This window comes from Mixophyes fleayi, chromosome 12 (genome assembly GCF_038048845.1).
Source record: "Mixophyes fleayi isolate aMixFle1 chromosome 12, aMixFle1.hap1, whole genome shotgun sequence".
NCBI classification, from domain to species: domain Eukaryota; kingdom Metazoa; phylum Chordata; class Amphibia; order Anura; family Limnodynastidae; genus Mixophyes; species Mixophyes fleayi.
This window is the reverse complement of record NC_134413.1, coordinates 74490033-74509114: the sequence shown is the minus strand read 5'-3', so window position 1 is coordinate 74509114 and position 19082 is coordinate 74490033. Positions and strand designations below refer to the sequence as shown.

Here is a 19082-nt window from a genome sequence, read left to right as displayed (position 1 = left end):
CCTGGCTTAACCCCTTACTCACACCCTGTTAACCCTTTGCAAACCCACCGGAGTCCACCGTGGCTGGCCCCAGCCACCTCCCAGGGTGGATGAACCTACAGACGGTGAGGGGAAGCGTCCTGCGCGCCAGCAGGCTATCGGTTTACGCGATACTACGGATGCCATTATGCGGCCTTTCTTCGTCATTTGTAACTAGAAGCTTGAGGCACGAGGTTCAGCCCATACCATGCTGCCTCCGCGGGTGTACAGACTACAGCTTAACTTTAACAGCGAGCCAAAATCCATGATATCTTTGCTATGATACAGAAGTCTTTTAATGTGCGACAGAGTTTCTCTTCCCTGGAGTAATCGGTGTCATCTCTATCTGCCTCGCTGCAACAAATTATTCCTATTTGCTATAATTTTAGGCTCAAAACTACTACACAACACTTTATTTCAATAGCTACTGAGAAAGTTTGGCGTGCTTAGTTTGTTAATGTTACTAGTAGATGTTTAACACAAAAGCTATTTGCATTCTGGGACCAGAGGGGTAAATGTATCAAGCCGAGAGTTTTCCGGCGGGTTTGAAAAACCAATCAGATTCTAGTTATCATTTATTTAGTGCAGTCTACAAAATGACAGCTAGAATCTGATTGGTTGCTATAGGCAACATCTCCACTTTTCAAACCCGCCAAAAAACTCTCAGCTTGATGCATTTACCTCCAGATGTCCTCTCAAATGGAAAGTCAAAACAAAGACAGCACCTTGTCTATAGCTCCGCACGTTCAATGCCACTTGGTACCACTGTACGAAGCGTCTCTCAAGCTGTGGAACTAGACGTCCCATCGTGCCTTGTACGTCAGCGCCGTGGGACCGTAGGATCTACAAACGCTGGAGAGCCCACTGACTGTTGACCTATAAAGTGCAAGCTCTTTGGCAAAGAGGACTCCCCCTTCCCTAGCGTTCAGCTCGTTTGCTACATGTCTACATTTTGGTGTTCTATAAATATACGATCAATGTACTAGAAACAGGCGACACGCAATCTGTAGCAGACATACGCCTCCCCCTATATGAAGACTAAGAGGGTTGTTGATATTTCACTCTAAACCGGAGATGTTGGTAAACAATATTCCACCTACAACTCCTACTAATAGAGGTAAAATGTTATGTTTGATCATTTCGGGGGCCTTTTAAGACTCGAGCCATTAGTATTATTTAAATGCGGCTTCGGTCCGCCTCTACGCCAGTAATAAGCGCCTGCTCCCTTTAATCTTGCAGCGGGGAAGCGACTATTGCCATACGTGTATAATGAGACACTGAGAATGCAGTGAGTAAGAGTTGGAGGAGGCAATTACTGCAGAGGAGCGGAGTCGGGTCTCTTGTTGGATTGAACTCTACCACCCTGCTGATTCACTACCAGATGCCGGGAACGGAGGGGTGAACACGGAGCCACCCACTATACAACCAGCTTCTTGAAGTTTAAAATCTTAACCCTGTGACGCCCACACCCAATGTCATACTAGCGCTGTCAGCTTTTGCAATAGGTGGACCGCGAGTTCCAGCATGCTCATGGAGTCCAGCAGTGCATGCTGGGATTGCTAATCCAGCCCGAGAGGTTGGCCACCTTGTGAACTTTCAAAACAACTAGAAAGATGTCTGTCAGTCTCTACACCGGTTGCCTGTTTTCTACCGCATCCAATATAAGATACTTGTACTAACCTATAAGGCCGTCAACAAAGCTGCACCAACATACATCTCCTCTCTTGTCTCAAAATATCTCCCAACTCGGCAACTCCGTTCTGCACAAGACCTGCGTCTCTCATCCACCCTCATTACATCCTCCCATTCCCGGTTACAGGACTTTTCTCAGGCCGCACCCACTTTGAATTCCCTCCTTCGCACCCCAAGACTTTCCACTAGTCTTCCAACCTTCAAGCGTTCTGAAAACCCACCTCTTCAGACAAGCTTATAATATTCCTCAACCACCCTCAACCTCACTGCATTACCCCATTACCATCCGTTACACAATTTCACACAAGACAACAACCCCCTGACCAACATTGTTGTGTGACGGGATCATTTAGCTTATGAGTCACTTTTACCTTTGCCGAAATGCAAAATGTAGACTTAACCTCATATATCAAACTCCCATCGTCCCATAGATTGTAAGCTTGCGAGCAGGGTCTTCTTACCTCTCTGTCTGGTTTACCCAGTTTGTGTATTAGTTTACTATGTTTGTCCCCAATTGTAAAAGCGCTACGGAATATGTTGGCGCTATATAAAAACAAAATGATGATGATGATGATGCACTTCAGTGCACAATCAAGGCTCATTTATGATACCCTGATCCAATAGACCATCTCCACTTCTATCACAGACCTCGCTGTCCTCAGACTCATCTAGAAGACCTCTCTCTTACACTCTATACCAGTCATGGACACTGAGAACTGTATAGAAATCAGCACCACACGTCTTTGTCTGCTATTAAAATGTGCTCATAAACATCCCACGTTAATTGCAAATACAGAGCGGTGTGTGGTGGAGCTTTGCATACTTCACTGAGAGAACACAGTAGTTCTTACTGCTGGCAGCTGAAAAGAGAATCCTGTGAGGGACACGAGGCCAATACCAAATGCTCGCTGGAAACTCACTACTTTCATAACACAGGAGCTCAATAATGCATGGACCAACTGTGTACTCAATAACTACAGTCAGTATACCCTGCAGGGCATTGTATAGATGTTCTGACTGTTTCAGACTAGAATATAAACTTAAATATTTTTATTTATAAAGGTCTCAATAACCCGCTGCATCAACATATCACACTCTGTTGCATCCTTCTGTAAGACCATTGTTCTGACTCGGGGCTTGGTAACATGATGTTTTCAGGGGTTTCACTACCACAAGAAGGCTGCACATTGCCTTTATAGAGAAACAGCAGATCACATAAAGACATAAGAGAAGACTGGCAAGCCAAGCTGGTGAGAGCACACCACCATTAATCACACACTAACCTGCTACATAGACTGCGCTCACTGTGTGACATTATCATCCAATCACACACTAACCTGCTAGATAGACTGTGTGACTGCGCTCACTCTGTGACATCACTATCCAATCACACACTAACCTGCTACATAGACTGTGTGACTGCGCTCACTGTGCGACATCATCATCCAATCACACACTAACCTGCTACATAGACCATGTGACTGCGCTCACTGTGACATCACTATCCAATCACACACTAACCTGCTACATAGACTGTGTGACTGCGCTCACTGTGTGACATTATCATCCAATCACACACTAACCTGCTACATAGACTGTGTGACTGCGCTGTGACATCACCATCCAATCACACACTAACCTGCTACATAGACTGTGTGACATCATCATCCAATCACACACTAACCTGCTACATAGACTGTGTGACATCATCATCCAATCACACACTAACCTGCTACATAGACCATGTGACTGCGCTCACTGTGTGACATCACCATCCAATCACACACTAACCTGCTGCATAGACTGTGTGACTGCGCTCAATCTGTGACATCATCATCCAATCACACACTAACCTGCTACATAGACTGTGTGACTGCGCTCACTGTGACATCACTATCCAATCACACACTAACCTGCTGCATAGACTGTGTGACTGCGCTCAATCTGTGACATCACCATCCAATCACACACTAACCTGCTACATAGACTGTGTGACTGCGCTCACTGTGTGACATCACCATCCAATCACACACTAACCTGCTACATAGACTGTGTGACTGCGCTCACTGTGTGACATCACCATCCAATCACACACTAACCTGCTACATAGACTGTGTGACTGCGCTGTGACATCACCATCCAATCACACACTAACCTGCTACATAGACTGTGTGACTGTACTGTGACATCATCATCCAATCACACACTAACCTGCTACATAGACTGTGTGACTGCGCTGTGACATCACCATCCAATCACACACTAACCTGCTACATAGACTGTGTGACTGCGCTCACTGTGTGACATCACCATCCAATCACACACTAACCTGCTACATAGACTGTGTGACTGCGCTCAATCTGTGACATCATCATCCAATCACACACTAACCTGCTACATAGACTGTGTGACTGCGCTCACTGTGTGACATCACCATCCACACACTAACCTGCTACATAGATTATGTGACTGCGCTCACTGTGACATCACTATCCAATCACACACTAACCTGCTACATAGATTGTGTGACTGCGCTCACTGTGTGACATCACCATCCAATCACACACTAACCTGCTACATAGACTGTGTGACTGCGCTCACTGTGTGACATCACCATCCAATCACACACTAACCTGCTACATAGACTGTGTGACTGCGCTCACTGTGTGACATCACCATTCAATCACACACTAACCTGCTACATAGACCATGTGACTGTGCTCACTGTGTGACATCATCATCCAATCACACACTAACCTGCTACATAGACTGTGTGACTGCGCTCACTGTGTGACATCACCATCCAATCACACACTAACCTGCTACATAGACTGTGTGACTGCGCTGTGACATCACCATCCAATCACACACTAACCTGCTACATAGACTGTGTGACTGCGCTCACTGTGTGACATCATCATCCAATCACACACTAACCTGCTACATAGACTGTGTGACTGCGCTGTGACATCACCATCCAATCACACACTAACCTGCTACATAGACTGTGTGACTGCGCTCACTGTGTGACATCACCATCCAATCACACACTAACCTGCTACATAGACTGTGTGACTGCGCTCAATCTGTGACATCATCATCCAATCACACACTAACCTGCTACATAGACTGTGTGACTGCGCTCACTGTGTGACATCACCATCCACACACTAACCTACTACATAGATTATGTGACTGCGCTCACTGTGACATCACTATCCAATCACACACTAACCTGCTACATAGATTGTGTGACTGCGCTCACTGTGTGACATCACCATCCAATCACACACTAACCTGCTACATAGACTGTGTGACTGCGCTCACTGTGTGACATCACCATCCAATCACACACTAACCTGCTACATAGACTGTGTGACTGCGCTCACTGTGTGACATCACCATTCAATCACACACTAACCTGCTACATAGACCATGTGACTGTGCTCACTGTGTGACATCATCATCCAATCACACACTAACCTGCTACATAGACCATGTGACTGCGCTCACTGTGTGACATCACCATCCAATCACACACTAACCTGCTACATAGACCGTGTGACTGCGCTGCGCTCACTCTGACATCACAGTCACTAACAGACCACAAGGGCCACATGTGATCACTTAAAGACCTGCAGGGGCCCCCTTGGCCACTTCTCTAACTTCATAACCAGCGAGCAAAGAAAATGGGACAACGGCACAGAGCCACAAGACAGGTATAACAGCTGTATCTTATCTCAGCAGCTTCACCGTGCCCAAGATAATGTTTTGAACAGATCCCAGGACACCAGTCCCCCATTTCCTGCCCACACAGCTCACGCTTCCCTCTACAACCGCCCTGCAGATCATCTATCCCCCCCCTTCTCTGTAAGGACAGTCTCTGTCACAGTCCTGCCTCCAGCTCTGGGACTTGTGTTAAGAAGAAACAGCTGAGCTCCCGGTGACCTGATACCTGTAAGGGAATCGATCCCTAGCACACAGCGGGCAAACACGGAGTCAGCAGGACGCGTGCAGAACGTCACGCTCGCTTCCCCACCGCAGCCTGCACATGAAGTGTTGAATTTTTCCATCGCACTGTCCCAGCAAACGCCTGGTTTTCGACTCCATCTCAGGGATGTCCTTTCAGCTGCAGGATATTATTTAATCCTAATCGGTTCCCCAGACATTAACCTTTGCTTTTACAACGAAAGTAAAATCAGAATACCCCCTACTGGTTGCTAATGCTTTATACAGCAGTAAGCCTGGACAACGTGCAGCTCTCCGGGTGTTGTGGAACTACAAGCCTCAGCATGCCCTGCCAGCAATCTGCAGGCTATCAGCTGGCAACGCACGCTGGGAGTTGTAGTATCACAACACCCGGAGAGCCGAAGATGGCCCAGGCCCTGTGCTAGTACATACGGAGTTCAAAACCTGCATTGACCTGAATATTGGTTCAGGGCACAAAATGGCCGCCTCGGTCACATGACACACTGCACTCTTTTTGATTAGTGCTGCAATATAGCGCATTTCACGTCTGAATACTTCATTACTTTGTCTTACCGAACAGTCATAGAAATATAAAACCAAGCCTTGGTTTTTTTCCCCCCCTAGAATACAGATTGTGAACGTACAAACTACCCCCCCCTGTGGTAGCTAACTCATGCTTCCTGTATAGCCATAAGCCTTTCCCTAGAGAGTGTAATACAAGGACTGCTAATACAGCCTGTTATCTGCAAGATAAGGCCTGGTCTGGAGAGCTGGGGGCTCTATCATTACAACAACAACTTTTCCTCTTAAATACCTCAGCAGTGATAGCACTCCATGCAGGAGGTATCTCTACCCATCTGCTCTAAAGGACTAATCGGCGGTATCTGTGCTATTTACCCCCCCATCGGCCTGGTCTGGGCAATTTCCTCAGACAGAGCTTAGACAGCTCAGTCTTATCCGTCCTTCCTATGTCACCTCGCAAAAGGACGTTCCCGTCACCGGCAAAGGCTTGGGCTGGGCCATAAAGTGATATTCTGAGAATCATTAACCCTTTCCTGCAGGGAACACTAAGCGCAGACAGTCTGAGGAATTTCCCTCAAGTGCAAAGGTCCGTACAAATCACGGAGCCAATAAAGATACGAGCACCGGGTAAAAAGATATTATATTGTCCTTTTTCAGTTAAAACTGAACACAGAGGCCCTTCACTTAAGGCAAGTGGCTTGTAGGTTCTCACCCTACGGGAACACTACACGAACCTGCACAAAAAGTACAATCCAACGAGGAAAAAGGTGTTGTAGCTGCAACGGGTTATTGCCGTTTTCAGCTGGGTCCCAGTACTTACATACAACCTGTGCCGATCAGCTTGGTCTCTCTGCTTGGCTCTATCCGTAGCAGGAGAGATCTGTGACCACCTTACAGCTGCTGACTCAGATCTACTCTGCTATTAGTGAGCCAATCAGAACCTAAGGAGACCTGCAGAGCCCCCAGGCTACAGGTCAGTGATGGGACCCTTCAACATACCGCAAATGACTGGCGAACCCCACCAATGACCTACTATTAGTAAGGCAAACTACTTAGCAAGATTATTCTTGCTAAGGTGAAAAACCCCTTTTAATATTCTAACCTGCAGTAGATAATTGACAGCGAGAATCTAATTGGTTGCTATGGGTAACACCAAATTTTTGCTTTGTACCAGTTTTCATAAAAGGTTCCCCATTGGCGCTACGACAAGGCTCCCGAACCTACCGCCTCTTCGCCTTGGCGCTGCCGTTAGTCATCAAATGTCAGCAGAAAAGGCAGGGTATAGAGCTAGCCCATGTTGGGACGTGTATTTGGGGCGCCTTCCTCTGACTTTGCCATAAAGAGCAGGAAGATGTGGAGAATCGGCTCTAGGGTCTGCACTGTACGACACGGAGGGGGGAAGCTCACCTCTATAATGTCCGCGTTAGTCCGGCTCTCGTGCGGCTCGTTGTACTCCGTGTATTTCAGCAGCACCTTGTCCATGTCGGTGCTGGCGTACTGGAACAGTTTGTTGGAGTGGTTGAAGATGATGAGGGCAATCTCGCAGTCGCAAAGCACGCTGAGCTCGTAGGCCTTCTTCATCAAGCCGAATTTACGCTTTGTGAACGTCACCTGCGGGAGGAGAGAAACGCGTTAGAGGAGGCTCACACCGTGCGGTGCCAAATATCACACGTCTGTACTTTACAGGGTAGGAAGCACAGGGGGGGGGGGGGGGTGTAATACCAAATGCACACAGCTGTCACTGCACTACTGTGATTTATACGGGTTTAACTCTCTGGTATCCTAGAACTATGCACATTCGATCAAGGATTTGAAGGGGGGGGGGGGGGGGGGGAAGCATCATTGGACCCCAATCCGTCCTTTATACTCAATAAGCAAGCCCCGCCCACTAGTGTCACATGACCGTCTGATAGAATGCTCAACAGACAGTGAGGGCAAAACTCTCCAACCTAAGAAGATTCTTTGATATAGGCAACTTGTATCTGTTTCAACTGGGTTGAATGGGTTTGCTAAATCAATTATAACATCATCTAATACAATATTGGCCACACACACACACACACACTGCATGGTTGGTCACCCCCCCCCCCCCATAATAATCATTTTTATAATAAAGAGGTTGTGCCCAATTGTCCAGGCAGGGACAGTGAACGTTGAATGGAGCCTTCGTCTGCAGCTCACCAACTTCTGCCAAACTACAACTCCCATGATCCCGTGCAAGCCAACAGCTGACCGACACTGTAGCAGGATAGTAGTGGAGCGACCTTAATCAGATCACAACAATAGAATGTTAACAGCAGTGCAGAGTATTTCAGTTCGGCCAACTCCAGTATGGAGTATGGGTAAGAGAGTTTGACGTGGGAGGGGCCAGGGCAACAAGTAGCCAATCAGAGCATCTAACCATTAACAGCGCGTCTCTCTCTTAGATTAATTATGCCTGGTTGGAGAGAGGATTGTTGAATCTCTGTAATACATCTCTCAGCGTAATGCAAGGTGCGAGAAGACATTAAAAATTCATTTTCATACCTGAAATCCCCATCTCCCCTATGTCTGATAACCTCACTCGCTTACACCAGCTGCGATCTCTGCACAGATTTAATTAGACTAAAACACTTCGGTCTCACGTCCTGGTTTGGATAGAAGTAAGTGAGCCCCCACCGGCTGCATCCAGGTAGGGGAATTAATATCATCTGTTCATCAGCGGGTTATAATACAGGCAACTAGACCTAATATGAAAGCTGCATCATATCAAGGACCTGCTTATAAGAGTTTTATTTTCAGGTGCCCACAAAAAGGGCCGAAGAGGGTCCATCATATGACCACACACACCGGCCAGTAGCAGTCATGATTTGTCTAATTAAAATCATTATGCCGAGAACAAATAATAACTGAAATAACTTATGATTGCCTCAAATTCCCTATTAAAAACTGAGAAACACACTGTTGCTGTCAGTAACAGGCAGTGAATAAATGTCCTTCCTTGGCGACATCTGTTACCATGGATACAAACTGTAAGACTTATTGTTTCCACGGCTCCATACCATCCTGAGGAAGGTCAATTAGTCACAACCTTTCCTGTCCAATGACAAAGTGCTTCTCAGATTTCAACAGATAATTTCAGGGACAATCATTGTTACAAGTATCAAGAGGTTTTGTTTTTTTTCCAGCAAATTGTAGTATCCAACAAAATGATTTTAATTATACAACAGTATTTTTTTTGAACAAAAGTTATTTCTAAACTGATAACATGTAAAGTAATTTGATTGTACAAAACACTTGTAAACAAACAGAACAATGTGGTTATAAATGATGGAAAGCATAGTGTTTTATTAAAAGACAATTATGGCGCCACCTAGGGGTTCATAACCATGAAAGCAAAACAGGTTTACAAACAGTGGGCCTGATTCATTAAGGATCTCAACTTGAGAAACTTCTTATTTCAGTCTCCTGGACAAAACCATGTTACAATGCAAGGGGTGCAAATTAGTATTCTGTTTTTCACATAAGTTAAATACTGACTGTGTTTCATGTATCACACAAATACTTGATAGCTTATTTGTACACTGACATTTAAAGTTGATATTTATGTGCTACATGAAAAAAGTCAGTATTTAACTTATGTGCAAAACAGAATACTAATTTGCACCCCTTGCATTGTAACATGGTTTTGTCCAGGAGACTGAAATAAGAAGTTTCTCAAGTTAAGATCCTTAATGAATCAGGCCCAGTGACAGCATGTTTGAAAATGGTCAGGAGAGGAGCTAAAAATCAGGGAAGGAAATGCAGATTATAGAGACGTATAGTGGACTTGAGTTGGAAAGATGTGTATGTTCTTGAAGCGCGTTTCCTTATTCACCCAGAAGGCAGTAGACGCCGAGCTGACCTATTTTGATGTACCAGGTGTTGGGAGACGGTGAGCACCTCTCCCCCCTTCACCACAGTGCACCGGCTGATGGCAGCAGAGTTTCCGTGGCGCTGGATCTAACATGAGGAGCCTTGTCGTGGTCACGTGTGTGCTCACGAGAAACATGCCCTATAATAATCCTTCACCCGAGTCTTACGTGATGCGACAGTTGCCAGGGTAACCCTCCGAACGGCGAACATCTTGCACACAGTTACAGGCACCACGCAAGCTGCTTTACAAACAAACAGAAAGACGGCCGTTTGCACGCTACGGACCAGAGAGACGTCCGGAAAAACTCTGCCGCGGCCGACGCTTTGTGATGATCCGCGTGAGAGGAGTACAGCGGTAAACTTCCCCCAGACCTTAAATTCAAGTTATTCGATCTGAAAGGGACGTTAATAGTAAAATATAAATATTTCAGGAAATTGTTAGAACCAGAGATATTGAAGATAATGCTGTGGTTGTAGAGGGTTCAGGGGCAAACGCAGGATTTGTAGTGGGGGGGGTATTTTCACGCCACGGCGCCAGTGGGCGTGACCAGCATGCATGGGGGCGTGGCTATATTAGACAGTGCTTGGCTGCTCTCCAACTCTTCCTATCCCCATAATATACATGGGCAATGCTGCGTGCACTACTGTTAGGTGCACGCAGCTCTCCCTTTTCAAGCAGAGCTGTGTGAAGCGGGGGCAGGGTCCAGCCACCTCAATTATACAGTGCCCCAGGCTTGGAGGGGAGTTTCCAGGAACTAGGAAACCCCCTCGGTTTGCCTATGAGGTTACACTACAGTGCACAGTCAACGCATCAAGGCTGCAAAGTGTTAGTAAACTTACTGAAACCATGTAAGCAAAAAACACAGGTTAGTAAACACCTGACATGTTACTGACACTATACCAGACGTGGATGTTCCAAACCAATTATTCTGGAATTGTGTCGTTTAAAGGACCCCTTACTTACAGGCCTAAACCTCCAAGCTGTCAACTTTTACTACACTAAATAGGTCTTATTAAATAATATTTATTTCAATAGAAAACAGAAAGGTGACCACAGTAGTCTAACTTGCACTACACTACCCAAAGCGAATATCAGATACATTACAGAGAGTCACAGTAATCGCCAGCACAGCAAATTAAATCAAAGATGGCTGACAGAACGCAGCGCTGATTCTCAACCCTACCCTGGCACTCCACAGATAGAAGAGTAACCTGGAGAGAGGCGAAAGACAGGCCTGTGTGGTATTTTCCTCTCAAGTGTAAAACTGTGGTAAAAAAAAAAATTAAATTGAGATTTTCTATATGGACAAACTTTCACCTGACGTCTTATGCTGTGTTTACATGTTTCACTGCGAGGAGGACAATGTTTGGAAGAGAAAAGGACTATACAACAAGAGAACACTTTCAGACATCACAAATCCTGCACCGTTCCTCCTATCAGCGCATCCAGTCACGGAAAACAAATAGAGCCAGACGCAGACATCGCAGTAGACCTATTTGGTGCTGGGGTCTGCCATAGTGTTGTCCAGCAGTTAAGGTCTGGTCATAAGCCCACCCAGCCCCCTTCACACCTCGGTCCTTTCCAGCAGCCACAGTGCTTTCCCATGTCAGTCAGTATCCGTATCCATCACCCACAGATATCTGGGAGGCCGACTTGGGCCTCTCCGGCGTCTGGAGATAATCTTAAGGCAGGAGCCTGTCTGACTCCCAACAGGCCTCAAGAGAAGGTCTTTCTATCTAAACCAGGCCTGTCCAACCTGCGGCCCTCCAGGTGTTTGTGAAACTACAAGTCCCAGCATGCACTTCCAGCTATCAACTGGTTGTATACTGGCAAAGCATGCTGGGGCTTGTAGTTTCACAACACCTGGAGGGCCGCAGGTTGGACAGGCCTGATCTAAACCCCGTTTGCACTCAGATATGCTCAGGGAACGCTGAATAATAAAACAGCGTCATTTCTCCACACTACTATTTGGATACAACAACTGCGTAAGATGCATGTCGAAAAATATCACAATGGCCAGACCCCTGTACCGTTAAGGATGTCTGCACACTGCTATATCGCACCAGATATGGCAGTGTGTGTCGGCTGAAGGGACAGTGATCCCCGATAATGAACTCCTTGCAATTAAGACAATCATTAATTGGGCACGGCACGCTTTGTCTATAGTCAGAGGACTCTGGGAGGACTGAAAACATAATACTCTGAAATCCAAGGTCCTTCCAGGGTCCCGTGAGTACAAAGCTGAGTTATAATAATCAATAGATCAACAGTGAGTACAAGTCCTGGGACACGGATACGGAGTGATCTCTACTTGAGCTTACGTCAGACACACAACGTAGAAGAAAACAGAATTGATTAACCCCTGTGTGCACAGGCGCCAACTCATTTTTTTTTTTAGTTTAGAAAAGCGAAAAGCAAATATCTGACTGGCTGCTATGGGCAAGACCACCTCTTCTACACATTTACATTCATAAGAGTCCCCCAAGACTTCTGTGACTGACGGACGCCGGCTGTCCTAGAGGTTCTGTACAGAAGACCATGCTCAGTCCTAAGAGCCTTTTCAGGCCTGTAGCTACCAATACTGAAAAGGATATTAATCTTTACTTATATGCATAGAAGGCGCAAGTTACGCCAATATATGAATAGACTCCTTTCACTAATATCTGTATAAAGTTCTGACGTTAGCGCTAGTGTTCATTAGGGAAACTTGCGCATTATACGGAATAAAGCACCCAAACTGTAAATTAGTATGGCTATTAGACATCAGCTCAGGTTTCCATGGTCTAGAGTCACATGACTTTATATTGTCACGGAATTCCCTGAAGATCTATATTTTAATCATTTACCATGCAGTCCCATACATTACTTAGTCTATCTCTTTTGGAGGTGTCCGTTCCCATCTATTAGATAAATGAAGGATGAGACAGGCTGTGTGCAGGCCTGGGATTGTCACAATCCCGCTACTAGATGTGACCTCAGTGCCATGTGACATTGCCTGCATTCCTCTGTGGTTTCCATGCTAGATCTCACTGCCAGCTGCCCTGGAGCAGTCACCCTCTCATCACTCCGTTCCCAGGCACGCCGACGATCAAAAACGCATCTAGGGTCGCCCTGAGTGGTTGGTGATGGCCCCCAGAGCTCAGGACCTTTGGTTTGCAAGGTCTAATTACCGCGACCAACAAATAAAGTGGTGGGAACCTTTCTCGTACTGTGTTCTTCCACGCATCTCCAGACCTACGTTATCCCCAGAAAGGTCACAAGAAAAGGTTGGTCTCGGAGACGAGAGGAGAAATAGCTGATGATGACTACGATGAAGTGAGGAGACAAGAACGTAGAGGGTTGGGAGAGACAACCATCAGGAATCTGGCGGACAACAGTGACCAGGTGTGAGATGAGAGTGAAGAAGACGTTGGGGCAAGGAACTAGTGCAAAGAGACAACATGGGAGAATCAGAGGAAAGGTGGTCGATTTAAACACACCAACATGTTGAATGATCCAAATCTATGCAATATCTCTATTACAAAGGGGGCGATAAGACGCACGTCTGAAAGGCGGCCAACGGGCAACCAACCAGCAGATGGAAATCCAGAGCAGGCTCTCGCCTCAGAGCATTGTTCTGCTTTCCTGTCATTTAACAGCACAACAACATGGAGTCGGCCGTTTTGAAGTTGAATCAATATTTCTTAAGACTGCTTTGTTGCTCACTGAGCCACGATCTACAAAGCGCTTCACGTTACACTGATGTCATAAGTTTCTAGCGTATTGATTGGCTGACTAGTGAATCAGCTCACGAATTGTCTGCCCCTGGGATATGTCGGTGGCTAGTGCCCTGTAAGTGAAGGATATGTACAAACGCTGACCAGGCAAGTCTGATATTTACATTTTTTTTTACAAAGGTTTCCTATTTTTAAACTAAACCTCAGAATGAGGAAACGCAGGATGACGGGCTTTGGTGTTGACCGTACAAGACTTCCTCTATAACCAAGGCTCGTGGCACCACTTCTGCATAATGCCACGCTCAGCGGGCAGGGTGGTAAAGACCGTTCTGCCCCAGTACTGATAATAATCAGCATCTCTTACTGTCGGCCTGTCTGTAGATCCACTTTATCCGAGGATATCCAGGCCGGGCCCTGAGCTAATTAATGTCTCTCTGCCATACAATCTCACTCACTCCTCCTGGGAAAGGAGGGGGGGAGGGAAGGACTGGAAAACAGGCCCGGTGTCAAGCTGAGCCGCTTATTAGTAGGGATTACTGACTTATATTAACACTTCATTGTAAAAGGGCCTTGCATACTAGCTGAGGCTTATAACCTCCTGCAAGTGCTGAAGACACAGGGTGAGAGGCATCACAGACGGAGATTTACATGTGGACATTAGAGGAATTTCCAGATAGATATCATCATTTATTTATATAGCGCCACTAACTTCCACAGCGCTGTACAGAGAACTCGCACACATCAGTCCCTGCCCCATTGGAGCTTAGTCTAAATTTCTTAACACACAGACAGACAGAAAGAGACTAGGGTCAATTTGATAGCAGCCAATTAACCTACTAGTATGTTTTTTGGAGTGTGGGAGGAAACCGGAGCACCCGGAGGAAACCCACGCAAAACACGGGGAGAACATACAAACTCCACACAGATAAGGCCATGGTCGGGAATTGAACTCATGACCCCAGCGCTGGGAGGCAGAAGTGCTAACCACTGAGCCACCGTGCTGCCTTAGTCTCTCTGGGTCTCTGTCTGAGTGTGTATGTTAGGGAATTTAGACTATAAGCCCCAATGGGGCAGGGACTGATGTGAGTGAGTTCTCTGTACATCGCTGCGGAATTAGTGGCGCTATATAAATAAATGATGATGATGGTCAAACTTTAGCAGTAGATTGGGTTGTACCGAAGAGCTCAGCGGCTTCCAACGTGGCACTGTCATAGGACGCCACCTTTCCCACAAGTCACTTTCTGCCCTGGTACAGCTGCGGTTATGGTAAAGTGGAAGCGTCTAGAAGCAACCACAGCTCAGATGACAAGCTGTAGGCTTTTCCATCGAAAAATGGTTTGGTGTGGAAGAACTTGAATATCCTGCACAGAACCCTGACCTCAACCCCATCAAAGTCCTTTGGGATGAACTGGAACGCCAACTAAGAAACAGACCTCATCGCCCAGCATCCGTGGCCGACCATAGTCTAGTGGAAAGCAATCACAGAAGAGTAGAGGGTGTTCTAGCGGCAAACGGGGGACTAAGTCCATATTAATGCCTATTGGTTGCGGAATGAGATGTTTAACAAGCACGATGGATGTGATGTTCGGGAGTCCACATACTTTTGCTCATTGTAGTGTACATACTGCACAGATAACCATACTATATTATATAAAGCCGAGATACAGGCTCACTATGTAGGTCGTAAGACACTCACACAACCACCATGCAGCATATACAATCGGTTTCAATAGTTTTAAACATTTTACACCAGCTACGTAACGCACAGAAGCCTCATATTCTCCAGCTGGTAAAGACGACGTGTACATCATTGCAAATACGATTTATGCTGCATGTATGTTACAGATATCGACTCACGGGTCAAACACCACTTTAAAAAAAAAAAAAAAAAAAAAAAAATACAAGTCCCAGCATACCCTGACAGCTATCGGCTTGTTACTGGTTGGCAAAACATGCTGGGACTTGTAGTACCACAACACCTGGAGAGCCACAGCTTGTCCAGAGCCTTGCATCCGTCCCCCGGGCCTGCCAACGGACAGCCACGATCTACTTCAAACGAGCAGAGAGGTTAAACCCAACCTTAAAGGATATGTCCATATTGCTTTTTTTTTATTAAATAAATCAATAACTGCAGGCTTCTGTATTGGCTTTTGTTTATGCACATTTTACACGGCCAAGGCTACTTGTAAAACATTGTGCCTAGTAAGCGAATAGCTCGGCTCGTATATACTGTACTGTGCTCTATCCCCTTCTCCGCAAAGCTGACGAGGCAGGAGGCTAGTGACGCACGGAGAAGCCGACGGCAAGAGAGAGAGCACAGTACGGTATGTGACGGTATAGAGAGAAAATCCTGCTTAAGCGCCATATGAGGCGATTTATAATATAAATCACCTCGATCCCTGCCCCATTGGAGTTTACAATCTAAACTCCCCACCACACACACGGGACCAATTACCCTACTAGTAGCTTTATGGACAGTGGGTAAAAAAAACGGACCACCCGGAGGAAACCCACGTAAACGTGGGTGGGAACCTACAAACTCCACATAGATATGACCCCAACGCTGTGAGGCAGCAATGCTAACCACTGTGCCGCCGTCACTGGGAGGAGAAGGCAAACAATGGAAACTGTACTGATTGCCGAGCTCAAGCAGACTTCTTATCACCATCATAGAAACCTGGTAAAGCCCTATAAACACAATAACTGCATACAGCACTCTCTTAATTCTTCATTAAGATGAATACGAAGGAGATATCAAAACAAATAGGGTTAAAATTCAGCATGCAAATACATCTCCACAATGTACATTTATTCCAACAGTAAAAACTGCAAGTTATGTAGATACCTATTAAAAAATGTTATAAAAGGCACAAACATGCCCGTAAAAACGTACAGAAGAAGTACAATGAATGAAAAACAACCTCCAAGATGTAGCAGGGCTTAGGAGACAGCAGGAAGCTGCATTTCCTGATTGAGCAAATAGCCTTCTCCCACGCTTCCTGGCTTGTGTGTGACAAGGGACATGGCGGTCACATGACCCTGTCCCAATAAAGGGCTTTCCAAAAAAATCCCACTGAAGCTGCCATAGCTTCCCCACGCTTACAGCCGACCAGTAGAATACACACAGTGGGGGGTGGACAGGCTCACTTGTTCCTAAGGAGTCTGCATTCCATGAGAATGCAGGCTCCTTAGGAACAAGTGACAGCACCGTGCCTCGTGCCTCTATGCTGTCACTTGCTCCTAGAGGATTGATGGGCTGAAGATTAGTTTAACAGAGGGGGTTAACTCCTTCCCCGCTGGCTATAATGGAATACAGCGACTTGGTGGCCCGCTGTGTCACTAACGAGCCAGGCATAGGAGCATTCCCACACTGACATCACGCCATCCAGCAGGAACAGCTGCTCGCCGGCTCATTTTGCCATCAGTGCCGTGAATCACAGAGCTGGAAAGAACAGCTGCCAATCACCGCTCTATTGAGGTCTGAGGGCAGCATATTCTTGTCATACGCTGCAGCGAGTGCACACAGCAGCGGGGGATTCTGGGAGAGATCTCCAGCTCTGGGCTCTGGTTATCATGGCCCGCTCATAAAAATAAAAAAAAAGTCTCGTTTCGGCAGAAATTGCCTTTACGATTTTATGCAGCTCGTTGTGCAATAAAATTCTAGCCATTTTCCTTTTTTTTTTTGAACCCTGTAAACCTGTATACTTTCTGCAGGTCCTTCAAACACAGCAGTCTTGTGACACCAGAAAAACTACAGGAAAAATTTGTCAAATAAAAGCAAATAAGTTTAGGTTTTATTTGGATTTTAATGCTAAATATTCCAGTCACAAATTTGCTTGGAGGCAATTAAAGCTCCTTGTCTGATAAAAATGGATGCTCCCTGTCCCAGAATCCTTTGCAGGACAGCAGGCTAAAGATGCCCATATGGGTACTAGATCCTATGTGCTTCAACGGGTGTCACTGGCTATATGGTCATTGTCTGGTTCACTTTCCCACAGTTCCAATATGAATATAACAATCAGTATATTATGCTGTTTGGTAATTGAGCTTAGTAAATACCAGACAGTTTCATTGTGATCCTTAGCGCCTACATATATTTGTGTAATAGCCTAGCACAAGTGTGCCGTGTACCATAGCGACCAATCAAATGTCAGCTTTTATTAGCGTAACTTACACAGGGTTGACGAAAGCTGGTATCCGATTGGCTACGACGGATTACAGCACATCAGTACTAATTGCACAGCGTTATTTTCTAAGCCTGTGTTTTATATAAATGGAGATCTGCAGACCACTCGTTGTCATGAGACTAGTCAGCTATAATGGTGGTGGGTGGGTGGGGGGGGGCATCGCATCTCACACCCATGGGCACAATTGAGAGGAGTTCAACTTTATTAGCTAAGCGGCAGCGACAAGGACAACTGCCGGAGGCTTTTATCTTTCCAAAACAATCCCACACATTGTACACTACTATGCGAGCGGCAGCATTATGGCACAGATTCGCTTGCTCAGACTATACGACTTTAGTGCCAAGCGAAAAAAATTCAATACCAGCTTAACCTTCCGCCCTGCTGTCGACCAAGCCTTTATTTTTGTCAATTTCTAATATATTCCTGTCAAGCGGCCTCTCGTTTACATTAGTGCGTCTGGATTTCCTGGTGACTTCCTGTTACGGCCCTTCTGACCGAGCAGGAAGTCACTAGTGAGCGACGAAGGTGACAAACGCTGGTAGGTTGTCATCCTCTGTCCCCCGCGGCCGAGGAAAGCCAATATTAATAATAACATGCAGCAATTCCCTCCGAGAGCGACACGTTACGTTCGATAGGAAACGCTGAATGCAGCGTTATCACAGCTGAAGCTCTCCCCTTTGGCTGAATGATATTATAAAAGTTTAGAATGGCTACCGCCGTCAATATCGACCATGAACAACAGAAGAAAAACTAAAAAGTTAGTTTTCGCCAGCAGTGGTTGCAGCAGAGGATTCTGGGTAGTGACTCTTGGCTCTTTTTTTGGGGGAAGAATTCATTTTAAACAGATACTCGACGCATATCACCACTCCCTAAATAATGATGATGATCGCTGGACATAAAAGGTTTGTTACACAACGTACCTGAAAGTCAGGCATTGTTGTTTTGCGCCATCGGACAAATAGCCGGTATAAAACACGTGGTAGGATAATTACTTCTTGTAAACAGAATGGGGACGTTTATTCTTCCTTACAGGGTAATTGTAGGACATCTTGAACCCATTGTAGTTTTCCGGAAAATAAAATG

The 19082-nt window shown here is 45.9% G+C and overlaps 1 protein-coding gene across 9 annotated transcripts in view; it reads right to left on the bottom strand.

Moving 5' to 3' along the window:
* The window catches only part of MEF2D (myocyte enhancer factor 2D), a 123323-nt gene that overhangs the window by 24033 nt on the left and 80208 nt on the right, over positions 1 to 19082 (bottom strand). For all 9 annotated transcript variants that reach the window (XM_075193131.1, XM_075193134.1, XM_075193136.1 and 6 more), the window contains one exon: positions 7609 to 7812. In XM_075193131.1, coding sequence (XP_075049232.1) covers positions 7609 to 7812 — 204 coding nt within the window. The remainder of the gene's footprint in view (positions 1 to 7608; positions 7813 to 19082) is intronic.